This window comes from Rattus norvegicus, chromosome 10 (genome assembly GCF_021556685.1).
Source record: "Rattus norvegicus strain SHRSP/BbbUtx chromosome 10, alternate assembly SHRSP_T2T, whole genome shotgun sequence".
Lineage (NCBI taxonomy): Eukaryota > Metazoa > Chordata > Mammalia > Rodentia > Muridae > Rattus > Rattus norvegicus.
The window spans coordinates 18,153,404-18,171,025 of NC_141543.1; the positions used below are offsets into that span (position 1 = coordinate 18,153,404).

General features: G+C 40.0%; 1 protein-coding gene across 2 annotated transcripts; it reads right to left on the bottom strand.

Moving 5' to 3' along the window:
• Nucleotides 1-13,525: 13,525 nt before the first annotated feature.
• Or1f19f (olfactory receptor family 1 subfamily F member 19F) lies at nucleotides 13,526-16,033 on the bottom strand. 2 transcript variants are annotated; one of them, XM_087570153.1, is made up of 3 exons: nucleotides 15,831-16,033; nucleotides 15,155-15,236; nucleotides 13,526-14,610 (listed from the first exon to the last, which is right to left on the bottom strand). In XM_087570153.1, exon 3 carries the CDS (start codon nucleotides 14,595-14,597, stop codon nucleotides 13,668-13,670), a length of 930 nt encoding a protein of 309 aa, XP_087426279.1. In that variant the 5' UTR covers nucleotides 14,598-14,610; nucleotides 15,155-15,236; nucleotides 15,831-16,033; the 3' UTR covers nucleotides 13,526-13,667. The 2 variants fall into 2 exon arrangements, with proteins under 2 accessions (XP_087426279.1, NP_999991.1); NM_214826.1 differs by lacking the exons at nucleotides 15,155-15,236; nucleotides 15,831-16,033 and having other exon boundaries at nucleotides 13,668-14,597.
• Between the last annotated feature and the right edge of the window lie 1,589 nt (nucleotides 16,034-17,622).

Below are 17,622 nucleotides of genomic sequence, written 5' to 3' on the forward strand. Positions count from 1 at the left end.
ACGTGACTGGGAGGTTGCTATAATGCTCACTTCAGGAGTGTGCTTTAGAAACAAGAATTTCATGTTTGCCCTGGGTTCCCTCGGGATAGGTGTGGGGATAGGCTTGATTTCTATTGCAAATAATGCAACATCCCCTTACTATGAAAGCATTAAGTGCGTTAGTACTTCTAACACTTCTTGGAACTGTGCCTCAGGGATCATAAGTTTAGAAGTTCTAAGATAGTCATGACCTTGGTGTGTAGGTTTAGATAGTGTCCAGATTGGAATCCTGATGCTAAAGACTTAGTAAGACACAAAAGAGAGTTGAGAATTACTTAAGGCTATCTAGGTGCTGCAAGGGCAGCACAAGGACATCTGCTGTTGCCCTGCAATGCAAGGCTTATAGAGAATTCAGAACTGCCATTGACTCAGATATAAAAAGAGTGAAAAAGACTTTTTAGCTGACCTCCAAGAATACCTAACCTCCCTCTCAGAGGTAGTCCTTCAGAATAGGAGAAGATTAGACCTGATATTCCTTAAAGAAGGAGTCTGTGTGCTACACAGAAAGAAGAATGTTGCTTCTATGTAGACCATTCAGGAGTAATTAAAGACTCCATGAATAAACTTAGAGAAAGATTAGGCAAAAGACAGAGAGACAGAGAAGTGCATCAGGGATGGTTCGAGAGCTGGTTTAGTAGATCTCCTTGGATAACTACTCTGATATCTTCCCTTATGGGACCCTTCTTAGTTTTGCTTCTGCTTATGATTATAGGTCCATGTGTGTTAAAGAAACTAGTTGCCTTCATTAGAGAAGGAGTGAGTACAGTTCAGATTTTGATGTTATGCCAAAAGTATCATGCTTTAGGAGGACAAAAAAGTCAATATTATAAAGATACTAAAATTTAGTTCTATGTTTAGAACTAGCTACTAGAAGAAGTAGGGAATGAAAGAATAAAAAATGCAGCTAAGAAGTCAGAAGTTTAAAAAAGCCCCAAATACCTCAAATTCCAGACCCTGCCCTCTACCTGTACTAGCTGACCATAAAGTTAGATTAAAATCTTAGGGAATAATCTTGAGAAAAAGGAAGCTCCTCCAAGGAACTGATGGATCATAAAGTTTAACAATCTTGAGGAACAGGAAGCTCCTCCTTGTGATTTTTCATTAGTATTCTCGACACTTTCCAATGACACCATCCCTGCCCCCTCAGGTTGTGGTTTCACCCTTTAAATACCCTTTCTCCCAGCCTTTCGGGGTCGAACTCCACTTCCCCTGCATGGAATATGAGTCTCGACCCCAGTGCACTGGTTCCTATCAATAAACCTCATGCTTATTACAGCAAGGACGGTCTCACGTGAGTTCTTGGGGGGTTGCATCATCCCAAGACTTGAGTGAGGGTCTCTCTGCTCCGGGGGTCTTTCAGTTCCAATAACTAGCTGAAAGAAAACAGGAAAACAGGTCTACACAGGCCTATAGGACTGTCTAGCCACTGTCAGAAATAGCAGCACAAGGTAACACCAGAGACAACCTGGTGGTGAGAGGCAAGCTCAGGAACCCAAGCAAAGGAAACCAAGACTACATGGCATCATCGGAGCCCAATTCTCCCACCAAAACAAACACTGAATATCCAAACACACCAGAAAAGCAAGATCTGGATTTAAATTGACAATTGATCATGATGATGGAGGACTTCAAGAAAGACATGAAGAACTCCCTTAGAGAAATGCGGGAAAACATAAATAAACAAGTAGAAGCCTATGGAGAGGAATCACAAAAATCCCTAAAAGAATTCCACAAAAACACAATCAAACAGTTGAAGGAATTAAAAAATGGATAAAAGCAATAAAGAAAGCACAAAGGGAGACAACCCTGGATATAGAAAACGAAAGGAAGAGACAAGGAGCCATAGTTACAAGCACCACCAAGAGAATACAAGGGATAGAAGAGAGAATCTCAGGAACAGAAGATTCCATAGAAATTGTTGACACAACTGTCAAAGATAATGTAAAACGGAAAAAGGTACTGGTCCAAAACACAGAGGAAACATACAGGAAATCCAGGACTCAGTGAGAAAATCAAACCTAAGGACAATAGGTATAGAAGAGAGTGAAGACTCCCAGCTCAAAGGACCAGTAAATATCTTCAACAAAATCATAGAAGAAAACTTCCCTAACCTAAAGAAAGAGATGCCCATAAACATACAAGAAGCCTACAGAACCCTAAATAGATTGGACCAGAAAAAATCTCCTCCCATCACATAATAGTCAAAACACCAAATGCACAAAACAACGAAAAAATATTAAAAGCAGTAAGGGAAAAAGGTCAAGTAACATATAAAGGCAGATCTATCAGAATCATACCAGACTTCTCACCAGAGACTATGAAAGCCAGAAGATCCTGAACAGATGTCATACAGACCCTAAGAAAATACAAATGCCAGCAGAGGTTACTGTATCCAGCAAACCTCTCAATTAACATAGATGGAGAAACCAAGATATTCCATGACAAAACCAAATTTACTCAATATCTCCCTACAAATCCAGCCCTACAAAGGATAAAAAATGGCAAAGCCCAACATAAGGAGGCAAGCTACACCCTTGAAAAAGTAAGAAACTAATCGACTTGGCAACAAAACAAAGAGAAGAAAACCACACAAACATAATCCCACATCCAAATACAAATAAAACAGGAAGCAGCAATCACTATTCCTTAATATCTCTAAACATCAATGGACTCAACTCCCCAATAAAAAAACATAGATTAACAAACTGGATATGCAGTGAGGACCCTGCATTCTGCTGCCTACAGGAAACACACCTCAGAGACAAAGATAGACACTACCTCAGACTGAAAACAACTTTCCAAGCAAATGGTCTGAAGAAGCAACCTGCAGTAGCCATTCTAATATCGAATAAAATCGATTTTCAACTAAAAGTCATCAAAAAAGATAAGGAAGGACACTTCATATTCATCAAAGGAAAAACTCACCAAGATGAACTCTCAATCCTAAATATCTGTGCTCCAAATACGAGGGCACCTACATACATTACAGAAACCTTACAAAAGTTCAAAGCACACATTACACCTCACACAATAATAGTAGGACATTTCAACACCCCACTCTCTGTCAATGGACAGATCATGGAAACAGAAATTAAACAGGGCCATAGACAGACTAAGAGAAGTCATGAACCAAATGGACTTAACATATATTTATAGAACATTCTATCCTAAAACAAAAGGATATACCTTCTTCTCACCACCTCATGGTACTTTCTCCAAAATTGACCCAGTGAAAACTGTGCTAAGAGGAAAACTCATAGCTCTGAGTGCCTGCAGAAAGAAACAGGAAAGAGCATATATCAGCAGCATGACAGTACATCTAAAAGCTCTAGAACAAAAAGAAGAAAATACACCATGGAGGAGTAGAAAACAGGAAATAATCAAACTCAGAGCAGAAATCAACCAAGTAGAAACAAAAAGGACTAAACAAAGAATCAACAGAACCAAAAGTTGGTTCTTTGAGAAAATCAAAAATATAGATAAACCCTTAGCCAGACTAATGAGAGGACACAGAGAATGTGTACAAATTAACAAAATCAGAAATGAAAAGGGAGACATAACTACAAAATTAGAGGAAATTTAAAAAAATCATCAGATCTTATTACAAAAGCCTATATTCAACAAAACTTGAAAATGTGCAGGAAATGGACAATTTCCTAGAGAGATACCAGGTACCGAAGTTAAATCAGGAACAGATAAACCATTTAAACAACCCCATAACTCCTAACGAAATAGAAGCAGTCATTAAAGGTCTCCCAACCAAAAAGAGCCCAGGTCCAGACGGGTTCAGTGCAGAATTCTATCAGACCTTCATAGAAGACCTCATACCAATATTATCCAAACTATTCCACAAAATTGAAACAGATGGAGCGCTACCGAATTCCTTCTATGAAGCCACAATTACTCTTATACCTAAACCATACAAAGACCCAACAGAGAAAGAGAACTTCAGACCAATTTCCCTTATGAATATCGATGCAAAAATACTCAATAAAATTCTGGCAAACAAAATCCAATAGCACATCAAAACAATCATCCACCATGATCAAATAGGCTTCATCCCAGGCATGCAGGGATGGTTTAATATATGGAAAACCATCAACTTAATCCATTATATAAACAAGGGGGAAAACCATCAACGTAAGCCATTATATAAACAAACTGAAAGATAAAAACCACATGATCATTTCATTAGATGCTGAGAAAGCATTTGACAAAATTCAACACACTTCATGATAAAAAGTACTGGAAAGAATAGGAATTCAAGGCCCATACCTAAACATAGTAAAAGTCATATACAGCAAACCAGTAGCTAATATTAAACTAAATGGAGAGAAACTTGAAGCAATCCGACTAAAATCAGGGAGTAGACAAGGCTGCCCATTCTCTCCCTACTTACTCAATATAGTTCTTGAAGTTCTAGCCAGAACAATCAGACAAGAAAAGGAGATCAAGGGGATACAGATTGGAAAAGAAGTCAAAATATCACTATTTGCAGATGATATGATAGTATATTTAAGTGATCCCAAAAGTTCCACCAGAGAACTACTAAAGCTGATAAACACCTTCAGCAAAGTGGCTGGGTATAAAATTAACTGAAATAAATCAGTAGCCTTCCTCTACACGAAGGAGAAACAAGCTGAGAAAGAAATTAGGGAAATGACACCCTTAATAATAGTCCCAAATAATATAAAATACCTCAGTGTGACTTTAACCAAGCAAGTAAAAGATCTGTATGATAAGAACTTCAAGCCTCTGAAGAAAGAAATTGAAGAAGACCTCAGAGGATGGAAAGATCTCCCGTGCTCATGGATTGGCAGGATTAATAGAGTAAAAATGGTCATTTTACCAAAAGTGATCTACAGATTCAATGCAATCCCCATCAAAATACCAATACAATTCTTCAGAGAGTTAGACAGAACAATTTGCAAATTCATCTGGAATAACAAAAAACCCAGGATAGCTAAAACTATCCTCAACAATAAAAGGACTTCTGGGGGGAATGACTATCCCTGAACTCAAGCAGTATTACAGAGCAAAAATGATAAAAACTGCATGGTATTGGTACAGAGACAGACAGATAGACCAGTGGAATAGAATTGAAGACCCAGAAATGAACCCACACACCTATGGTCACTTGATTTTTGACAAAGGAGCCATAACCATCCAATGCAAAAAAGAAACCATTTTCAAGAAATGGTGTTGGTTCAACTGGAGGTCAACATGTAGAAGAATGCAGATCGATCCATGCTTATCACCCTGTACAAAACTTAAGTCCAAGTGGATCAAGGACCTCCACATCAAACCAGATACACTCAAACTAATAGAAGAAAAAGTGGGGAAGCATCTCGAACACATGGGCACTGGAGAAAATTTCCTGAACAAAACACCAATGGCTTAGGCTCTAAGATCAAGAATCGACAAACGGGATCTCATAAAAGTGCAAAGCTTCTGTAAGGCAAAGGACACTATTGTTAGGACAATACGGCAACCAACAGATTGGGAAAAGATCTTTACGAGTCCTACAACTGATAGAGGCCTTATATCCAAAATATACAAAGAACTCAAGAAGTTGACCGCAGGGAGGCAAATAACCCTATTAGAAAATGGGGTTCAGAGCTAAACAAAGAATTCACAGCTGAGGAATGCCGAATGGCTGAGAAACACCTAAAGAAATGTTCAACATCTTTAGTCATAAGGGAAATGCAAATCAAAACAACCCTGAGATTTCCCCTCATACCAGTGAGAATGGCTAAGATCAAAAACTCAGGTGACAGAAAATGCTGGTGAGGATGTGGGAAAAGTGGAACACTCCTCCATTGTTGGTGTGATTGCAGACTGGTACAACCATTCTGGAAATCAGTCTGTAGGTTCCTCAGAAAATTGGACATTGAGCTACCTAAGGACCTATGTGTACCACTCTTGGGCATATACCCAAAAGATGGCCCAACATATAACAAAGACACATGTTCCACTATGTTCATAGCAGCCTTATTTATAATAGACAGAAGCTGGAAAGAACCCAGATGCCCTTCAACAGAGGAATGGATACAGAAAAGGTGGTACATCTGCACAATGGAATATTACACGGCTATCAAAAACAATGACTTTATGAAATCCATAGGTAAATGGATGGAACTGGAAAATATCATCCTGAGTGAGGTATCCCAGTCACAGGAAAACACACATAGTATGCACTCATTGATAGGTGGATATTAGCCCAAATGCTTGAATTACCCTAGATGCACAGAACACATGAAGCTCAAGAAGGATGATCAAAATGTGAATGCTTCACTCCTTCTTTAAAAGGGAAACCAGAATAGCCTTCGGAGTGAATAAGGAGGCAAAGTTTAGAACAGAGGCAGAAGGAACACCCATTCACAGCCTACCCCACATGTGGCCCTTACATATACAGCCACCAAACTAGACAAGTTGGATGAAGCAAAGAAGTGCAGGCCGACAGGAACCGGATGTAGATCTCTCCTGAGAGACACAGCTAGAATATGGCAAATACATAGGCAAATGCCATCATTAAGCCACTGAACTGAGAAGGGGACCCCCGTTGAAGGAATCAGAGAAAGGACTGAAAGAGCTTGAAGGGGCTCGAGACCCCATATGAACAACAATGTTAACCAACCAGAACTTCCAGGGACTAAGCCACTACCCAAAGACTATACATGGACTGACCCTTGCTCCAACCTCATAGGTAGCAATGAATAACCTAGTAAGAGCATCAGTGGATGGGGAAGCCCTTGGACCTGCCAAGACTGATCCCCCAGTGAATGTGTTTGTTGGGGGGAGGGTGGTAGTGGGGGGAGGCTGAGGAGGGGAAGCCCATAGAGAAGGGCAGGAGGAAGGGTTAGGGGGATGTTGGCCCGGAAATGTTGAAGGGGAATAACAATAGAAATGTAGATAAGAAATACTAAAGTTAATAAAGATTAGAAAAGAAAGAAAAAGAAATTAGGGAAATGACATCCTTCACAAGAGTCCCAAATAATTTAAAATATCTTGATGTGACTTTATTCAAGCAAGTGTAAGATCTGTATGATAAGAACTTCAAGACTCTGAAGAAAGAAATTGAGAAAGGTCTCAGAACATGAAATGATCTCCCATGCTCATGGATTGGAAGAATTAATATAGTAAAAATGGCCATTTTACCAAAAGCAATCTACAAATTCAATGCAATTCCCATCAAAATTTCTACTCAATTCTTTATAGAGATAAAAGAGCAATTTGCAAATTCGTTTGGAATAACAAAAACCCAGGATAGCTAAAACTATCCTCAACAATAAAAGAACCTCTTGGAAAATCACCATCCCTGACCTCAAGCAGTATTATAGAGCAATAGTGATAAAAACTGCATGGTATTGGTACAGAGACAGGCAGATAGTCCAGTGGAATAGAACTGAAGACCCAGAAATGAACTCACACACCTATGGTCACTTGAATTTTGACAAAGGGGGCAAAACTATCCAATAGAAAAAAAAGAGCATTTTCAACAAATGGTTCTGGTTCAACTGGAGGTCATCATATAGAAGAATGCAAATTGATCCATTCTTATCACCATGTACAATGCTTAAGTCCAAATGGATCAAAGACCACCACATCAAACTATTCAAACGAATAGAAGAAAAATGGGGAAGAGTCTTGAATACATGGGCACTGGAGAAAATTTCCTGAACAAGACACCAATGTCTTAAGCTCTAAGATCAAGAATCGACAAATGGAACCTCATAAAACTACAAAGCTTATGTAAGGGAAAGGATACTGTCATTAGCACAAAATGGCAACCAACAGATTAGGAAAAAAATCTTTACCAATCTTACATCCCATAGAGGGATAATATCCAAAACATACAAAGAACTCAAAAAGTTAGACTCCAGAAAATCAAATAACCCTATTAAAATGGGATACAGAGTTAAACAAAAAATTGGCAGCAGAGGAATATCAAATGACTGAGAAGTACCTAAAGAAATGTTCAACATCTTTAGTCATCAGGGAAATGCAAATCAAAACAACCCTGAGATTCCACCTCACACCAGTCAGAATCGCTAAGATCAAAAACTCAAGCAACAGCAGATGCTGGCGAGGATGTAGAGAAAGAGGAACCCTCCTCCATTATTGGTGGGATTGCAAACTCATACAAACTCTCTGGAAATCTGTCTGGAGATTCCTCAAAAAATTGGACATTCCACTACCTGAGGACCCAGCTGTACCTCTCTTGGGCATATACCCAAAAGATGCCCCAACATATAACAAAGACACATGCTCCACAATGTTCATAGCAGCCTTATTTATAATAGCCAGAAGCTGGAAAGATTCCAGATGCCCTTCAACAGAGGAATGGATATAGAAAATATGGTACATCTTCACAATGACATACTACTCAGCTATCAAAAACAATGGCTTCATGAAATTCATAGGCAAATGGAATGAACAGGAAAATATCATCCTGAGTGAGGTAACCCAATCGCAGAAAGACACACTTGATATGCATTCACTGATAAGTTTATATTAGCCGAAAAGCTTGAATTACCCAAGATGCAATCCACAGGCAACAGGAAACAGAAGGAGGAGGAGGAGGAGGAGGAGGAGGAGGAGGAGGAGGAGGAGGAGCAGGAGGAGCAGGAGGAGGAGGAGGACCAAAGTGCGGATGCTCCTACTTCTTCTTAAAAGGGGGAAAAATATCCATAGGAGGGGATATGGAAGCAAAGTGTAGAGCATCGACTCAAGAAATGGCCATTCAGAGTCTGCCCCACATGTGGCCCAGATATATACAACCACCAAAACTAGATTAAGATTGATGATGCTAAAAAGTGCAAACTGAAAGCGACCGGATATAGATCACTCCTGAGAGACAAAACCCGAGCATGTCCAATCCAGAGGTCAATGCTAGCAGCAAACCACTGAACTGAGAATAGGACTCCCTTTAGGGGAATTAGAGAAAGGATTGAAAGAGTTGAAGAATATTACAATCCAATAAGAACAAAACTGCCAACTAACCAGAGCTTCCAGCGACTAAACTACTACCTAAAGACTATACATGGACTGACCCATGGCTCCAACTGCATATGTAGCAGAGAATAGCCTTGTTGGGGCACCAGTGGAAGGGGAAGCCCTTGGTCCTGTCTAGGTTGGACCCCAGTGCAGGGGAATGTTGGGGGTCAGTAAGGGAGTTGGATGGGGGGAATACCCGTATGGGGGAGGGGGTAAGGTTGGGGGCTTATGGACAGAAAACTGGAAAAGGAAATACCATTTGAAATGTAAGTAAAGAAATATATCTAATAAAAAATTAAAAATTAAAAAAGAAAGTATCACAAAATATGGAAATCTATAATGTGCCATGGTCTGTATACTCACATCCCCTCAAAAATTTAACATTGTTGTTCTAGTCCCCATGGTAATGATGTTGGGACTGGAACCTTCGATAGATGACAGAGGCCTTAACTATGGATTAATTTACTTATAAATAAGGATATGGGTCTGTGAAAGAAAGCTGTGAGGGCACAGTGAAAAGAGGCTGCCTATGACTTAGGAAATGGGAACTAATAAGATTCATTTGATCTTCCAGGAATTGGCCTAGAATGTCAGGATTGTAAGAATGCATTTTATTTGTGAGCTACCTGTTGTATGGTATTTACTTACAGCAGCCTAAATGCCTCATTTCCACTTTGTTTGAATTTCATGTAAGTGGACCCTTAGATATCTACCCTATTTTAGCTCATGTTTTAAAGTCAATGTACTATTAATGTCTCCATTCCTATATTCAGTTATACTTTATTTTTCATGATACACAATTGCATATTTACGTGTACTAGAATCTTTTTCATCATGATAAAGACCTGAATTCTTCCATGTTTTTATTTTTAGTTGTATCTGTTACAAGCAATATTGCTTTGGACAGCCACATATTATTTGGTTTTTATGTCTACGCATTGCTTTGAAGTTGAAAGTTAGGAGTGGGATTGGTGAGTCACAGGGATAGGCATGTTTAGATTCAATAGATTCTGTTAGATGTCCCAGATGCTTGAGCAGTTTAATTTATATCAATGGCCAAAGCTTTACTATCATTTCCTTTTGATTGACTTTTCCAATTTTGACCATTTGGTAAATTTGTAAGAGTTATCACCTCTGGCTTGACACTTTTATTTATTCATGGATTTATTTTTGTTTTGGAGTTGTTGAAAGCGTTGAGCAACATCTGTTGACCTATTGGTCCTATAGATGCTATTATCACATTTCCCCTCATTTTTCTCCTGAATTCTTGGCTTCTGATTGCTGTGACTTACTGATGATGCAGTTGTTTTATTTTATATTTTATTTTATTTTATTTTCTATTTTTAACTGTTCTCTCATTATGAAGCTCTGGCTATTTTGGAGCTCACTTTGTAGCTGAGACTTGCTGTACACTCACAGATCCACCTAACTCTGCCTCCCAGGTGTTGGGATTAAAGGCCACCCCTTTAATGAACTGTCAAGTCTAGCAACTCAGTTACTTAAGCAGACTATTTTATATAAATATTGAAGTTATCTTTTCTACATAATTTGCCTTTAGACTCATTTTACACAGTCATGAATAGACATCTTCAGTTTTAAAATAGAGTAACCATTGATTTGTGTTGTGTCAGTTTAAATTTAAATTTATATCCCATTTGGAACTGATTTGTGATAGTCAAATTCTCCTGTTAAGACGATGCAATGATCAATGTATTTAGAGAAACATTATTCTTACCATGATGTAGTACTATTGTAACTGTCACAAGTTAGAGCACCAGCAGAAGATAAATATACACATAAAGAGCTATATGTGGGTATTATTTATTAAATGTAGACAAATACATAAAAATGTATTTGATAGTGGAAGTATAAAATCCAGTGTGAATATCAGTTTCCATTTGGAATGGATGCTCTAAATTTGTAGAAATTGATTAAATTGTATATTTGGGTTTGATTAATTTCTGTGTACGATTTTTATTTACATTTTAAAACAATAAAGTTTAACATAAAATTTAGCAAAAAAAGTGGAATAAAAACACAACTTTTCCTAATACCCAGCATTGTTTTCTATTATAGAACAGGTTATAATTATTTTGAATGTAATAGCAATTTTGCTCAAATTATAGCTTGTAAAGTCTTTTGCCCACTTAATAAAAAATAAAAGAAGATGATCAACTCCTCCATTGTTGGTGGGATTGCAGACTGGTACAACCATTCTGGAAATCAGTCTGGAGGTTCCTCAGAAAATTGGACATTGAACTACCTGAGGATCCAGCTATACCTCTCTTGGGTATATACCCAAAAGATGCCCCAACATATAAAAAAGACACATGCTCCAGTATGTTAATAGCAGCCTTATTTATAATAGCCAGAAGCTGGAAAGAATGCAGATGCCCTTCAACAGAGGAATGGATACAGAAAATGTGGTACATCTACACAATGGAATATTACTCAGCTATCGAAAACAATGACTTTATGAAATTCATAGGTAAATGGATGGAACTGGAAAATATCATCCTGAGTGAGGTAACCCAATCACAGAAAAACACATATAGTATGCACTCATTGATAAGTGGATATTGGCCCAAATGCTCGAATTACCCTAGATGCACAGAACACTCAAGAAGGATGATCAAAATGCGAATGCTTCACTCCTTCTTTAGAAGGGGAACCAGAATACCCTTGGCAGGGAATAGGGAGGCAAAGTTTAGAACAGAGGCAGAAGGAACACCCATTCAGAGCCTGCCCCACATGTGGCCCATACATGTACAGCCACCCAATTAGATAAGATGGATGAAGCAAAGAAGTGCAGGCCGACAGGAACCGGATGTAGATCTCTCCTGAGAGACACAGCAAGAATACAACAAATACATAGGCGAATACCAGCAGCAAACCACTGAACCGAGAAGGGGACCCCCGTTGAAGGAATTAGAGAAAGGACTGAAAGAGTTTGAAGGGGCTCAAGACCCCATATGAACAACAATGACAACCAACCAGAACTTCCAGGGACTAAGCCACTACCCAAAGACTATACATGGACTGACCCCAGACTCCAACCTCATAGGTAGCAATGAATAGCCTAGTAAGAGCACCAGTGGAAGGGGAAGCCCTTGGTCCTGCCAAGACTGAACCCCCAGTGAACGTGATTCTTGGGGGGGAGGGTGGTAATGGGGGGAGGCTGGGGAGGAGAAGCCCATAGAGAAGGGCAGGAGGAAGGGTTAGGGGGATGTTGGCCCAGAAACCGGAAGGGGAATAACAATCGGAATGTAAATAAAAAATATTCAAGTTAATAAAGATAAAAAAAGAAATACTCAAGTTAATAAAGATGAAAAAATAGCTGAATAGTATTCCATAGTGTAAATGAAAAAAACACTTCTGGATTTATGCTTACAAATGCTTAACCAAGACTGTCAGTTACAAAGACTCATCTGCTGACATCATTCTCTCACTGGGGGAAACCCCATCCTATATTAAAAGGGTACTTTATTTGGAATAAAAAATTGTATAATGACCAACAAAAAAAGAAGGTGTTCATTTGTTAACTTATTCATCAAAACTGGCTCTTTGATATAACTCATGTAAGGATCCAAACTTTCCTCAGTGCAGTGATAACCCATGAGTCTCACACATCCCATCTCAGTGGATGGTACTACAGGAGACTGGGGAGGGACTGGAGCAGACTAGATCATATCCCATACTCAATGACTCCAGTGAATCTCTTGTGGGTGGGGAAAGAAGAACTCTGTCTTAACCTAGAAGACTCCCTAAAGGCTCCAGAGAGTGGGAGAATCTGACATTTGAAAGGTAGGGGAGTGCTAAATGCCCATTAAGAAGAAGGAGCCATCCTAGACACCTGGGCTAGTTCTGTGGGAAGCTTTTACCTTAAGCCCAAAGGCACACCTTATGTTTTGTATGCCCCATAAGGTAGAGCTGTTTAATTAAACAAGAGACAAAGCACAGCCAATGTAATTAGAATTCAATGTTTAACCCAGGACCAGTTGTCCCAAGGAGGTGATGGGCCACAGACAAGACCTATCTGCCACTGCTCATACAGGGCTTCAGATTTTAACAAACATTCAGTTTTATTATCTGTTAACCCAGAAAATACACTAGAAAATGCAGGTCCCAGTTGGACATCCAGATTTGACTGGTTGAAGTTAGGCCAGGCTGAGATTATTTCCTGTCAGACTTTTCAGTGAGATTAAAATGCTGCCAGTCCTGAGAAAATGATTGCTTTGCATGGTGACAGCATTTTCCAAAGGGGAAGTGCAATTTTTTCTGAAGTACAGGTTTCCAAAGGGATTCCAGCAAGAAAGCAAAAACCAACTGCACCTTTCTTCTGCTTTGTGTGTGGAGATGAAGCATGATGCTCTGTGTCAGGTAAGCCTGCACCAGCTACAAAGAAATTTTCATTATTCGATAAACACTTTTATAATAAACCAATTAGTTTTGCACAATGAAAAGAGGGGATTTAAACTAACTCAAGACTGTGAATAAGATCCATTCAAATGAATTTATTTTATTTCAGGAAATACACATAGAAATAGATTGCACCTTGTCCACAAGTTGGAAATAATTCCCTTCCAAGTGATACATACTCAATAAACCTTAATAAAAAAGAGGCTTTTTATTCATATCTTCCTATGTACCACTTTTCTTAGAGCCCCTTTCAGGTCATTGTTCCTAAGGCTGTATATAAAAGGGTTCAACATGGGAGTCACCACTGTGTATAGCACAGTTGCTGCAGTGTCCTTCTCAGATGAATGGGAAGATACAGGGTTGAAATACACAGCAATGATGGTGCCATAGAAGAGGCAGACCACAGCCAGGTGTGAGCCACAGGTGGAGAAGGCTTTCCATCCTCCCCTAAAGGATGAGACTCTGAGGACTGCATTGGTGATGTAGATGTAAGAGATGAGGATGCAGACAAATGGGGTGACCATGATCACAGCTCCCTCTGTAAGAATCATTAGCTCATTGAGATTTGTGGCTGTGCAGGAGAGTTTAAGGAGGGGAGTCACATCACAGAAGAAGTGGTGGATGATGTTGTCCCCACAGAAGGAGAGTCGAGCCATGAGCAAAGTGTGCAACAGAGCATTCAGGCTGGCAGTGACCCATGATCCAGACACCATCAAGACACAGAGCTGGTGGGTCATCTTTGTTGTGTAGTACAAAGGGTGGCATATGGCCACAAATCTGTCATAGGCCATCACAGCCAGCAGGAAATTGTCCATATTCACAGACACACAGAGAAAATACAGCTGAGTTAGACACCCAGAGAAGGAAATGGCCTGACTACTGAGTATGTGGTTAGCCAGTACCTTGGGGACAGTGGTGGAGGAGAAGCAGACATCCACAAAGGACAGGTTGCTGAGGAAGAAGTACATGGGGGTGTGCAGGTGGGAGTCTGTGCTGATGACCAGGATGATGAGCAGGTTTCCCAGGACAGTGGCCAGGTACATGATGAGGAAGAGCAGGAAGAGGAGCTGCTGCTGCTGGGGCTGCCTGGAGAGTCCCAGGAGGAGGAACTCAGAGACACTCGACTGGTTGGTGCTTCTCATGAGCCTGAGACCACTGAGGTAAATAGAAGACAATAAAGTCAAAATCTTCAAGGGCAGGGTCACACTGTGATATGGTGTCAGGAAGGGTCATGTTTTCAAATCAATTCATAGAGTGGCTAACACAGGATATGACCACTCCATCCACACATCTTCATTCCAACACTCAGCCCTGATGTATTATCTACCTGAGCATCCTTCAAGCCACACACACTTTAAGAAGAGCTGTGTATGTGTTCACACCTCTTAGCTCTCCATCCACCTCAGACACAGCTCAGAAGAACATCAGGGTAACAGTTTGTTAGTTCTGTCTTTAACTCAGATGATAACCAATGAATTCAGGGCTTCTAAATTGCCTCCCTAACTCTGGAAGAAGTTGCAAGGAGGTTGCTAAAATAACTTCACCTCGGGTTGTGGATTTGGCTCAGTGATAGAGCGCTTGGTAGCAAGCGCAAAGCCCTGGGTTCGGTCCCCAGCTCCGAAAAAAAGAATAGAAAAATAAATAAATAGCTTCACCTCTGAATAATCAATTGTCTATGTCCTCACTGCTGCAACCTTACCTGGAGGGAGGTTGGTGCTATCCAGTGCTGTCCAGCGTGACCTAATTGCAGGGTCTATGATGTCTGGAAACACTGGCAAGCCCTGAGAAAGTGAGGAGCAGGCATTTGGATTTGGTCTTCTGAGCAGGAAAGATGTTCAGAACGATTACAGAACAGTCATTTACAGACGTCTCTTTGTCCACTGGGACCAGAATCCCTCAGAGCCTCATTAGAGACAAGAAGAAACTTCTGTAAGCATCGTTGGCCCCTTTGGACCAAATGACAATGACAGGGGATTTTGTCAAAGTTTACATACAGTGGTTTATTCAAAATGTAAAAGATTCAGAAATGAGTCCACCTTCATAGACACAGATCCCATATGGCATTTTATATCACATTAATTCTCATCAACATTATAATATGAGCCTGTGTCTACTGATGTGACAAAGAAATCTTTTCATTCTTTGCGTTCTTCTGTTCTGTCATCTTTAACAGTGATCAGTGATGTCATATCATCTTCAGTTTGAACCAGGAATATAATAAGGGTATGTACTGAGCTGGGCCAAGTACATGAAGGTTTAAATAAAGGGTAGCCAACACCAAAAGGGGCACGTATTATTTTAAAACAAAATCACAATAAGTCAGTTTTCCCAAATGAAGACTCAGGAGCCAGATGTTGTGGCCAAAGCTTACTCACTCAGAGAGGCAGAGAAAGCACACAGCAGACCTTCTTTCCTCCTCAACTGATATTCCAAAGAGATAGAGCTCCTTCCCCTTATACACACTACCTGTTAAAACTTCTTAAACTGAATGTCCTTCCTTTCTACTTCTGTGTGTATCTATCTGTCCTCCTTACTTACTCCCATTCTCTGTTTTTTCCTGTGTTCACTCCCTGTGAACGTGGTGCATGCTCTGCCTCTTGACCTAATGTTGACATTTCATTTTGTTTACCCTAAACAGAAAAGTCTTGGATTATAAGTGTGTTCTAGGTCTGAACCACCCCACAACTAGAAACAGGTTTTTCTAGCTCACAATCTCTGGCATCACAGTGTGATCAAATGTGTCCTATACAACACTGTCTGTGAGGCACTTGGCCTTTACAATAGATGCCTTTTAAAGTATTTTGAAACTCACATGGGTTAAAGCTTTCTTGAAATGGAACCCATATAGTACATATTTTCAGAGTGGTGGGGCTGGGAAGCCATGTTGCTAACACACACACACACACACACACACACACACACACACACACACACACACACCATCTGTTTATGTCACCGTGGTGATGGAACACAGTGAGTAACTGAAACCGTATCTGCTTCCCCCAACCTTATCTGAAAAGCACACAGAGAGTAACAAAGGAAGCAAACAGGTTTGATGGCACACAGCTGTGATTCCTGTTGAGTCCAGGCGGAAGAGTTATAATTTGGATTGTTTGGGTGGCATGATTCCTTGCCACCCACTGCAATGTTCTGGAGTTCCCGAATAAAAAACACACATGCACAGCTTTATTTTTAATATGCCCTAACAGTGCAGTGGCTGGACCACGCCCTAACTCCATATGGCTAACACACACTCCCCTCCAATATTTCTGAGTTAATACTTACTAAATCTATGTTTCATCTTTACTGGACCCCTCTAGGAAGCCCTCCTGTGGCCATTTTCCTGGCCCTTTCAAGATTGCTAATCTGTCTTCCTCACCTCTCCTGTCTGATCTTCATGTTTCCCAGCATGATGGTACTGCCTTTCTCTCTCTCCAGTGATTCCTGCCCAGGAATTCTAAAAGTCTTGCCTCTGTCTCCCTCCCCAGGCATTGACCACCAGCAACTTTATGTCCTGATTAGAGACAGTTAACTGTGGCAGGGACCTTCTGTATAGATGTGTGGATCCCCATGTGATTTCAGGAGCTGAACTAACACAAACAGCATTACAACCAATCCACAACTGCTATGTACATATGTGTATCTGTTTGTATGTGCCTATGTATTTGTATGTGTACACGTGTGTGTTTGCACTTGCATATTTATGTTTGTATGTGTATGTTTGTATATGTATATGTGTGTCTGCATGTGCATTTACATAAGTGTGCATCTATATCTGAGTATGTATGTGCTTGTATGTGTATATGTGTGCTTCTATGTATATATGTGGGTTTGTATTCATATTTGTGGGTAATAGTATGTGTATATGTGTGTGTGCAAATGTGTTTGTATATGTATATGTGTGTGCCTATGTGTGTATTTGTTCATCTGTGTCTCCTTGTATATGTATATGTATGTGCATATGTGTTTGCTTACATGTGCATTTGTGTGTTTGTATGTGCCCAGGTGTGTGTCTATATGTGTGCTCGTCTGTGTGAATGTTTGTTGTTTTCAAAACAAAATATCAAAGGTTTGATTTTGTCAGGGAAACTCAAAAGCCAGATGCTGGGGTGAAAGTGTACTAGCTCAGAGAGGCAAAGGAAGCACCAAGCAGACTTTCCGACTTCA

Coding starts and splice junctions, on each gene's coding strand:
- Or1f19f (XM_087570153.1), bottom strand. CDS start 14,597: ATGAGAAGCACCAACCAGTCGAGTGTCTCTGAGTTCCTCCTCCTGGGA.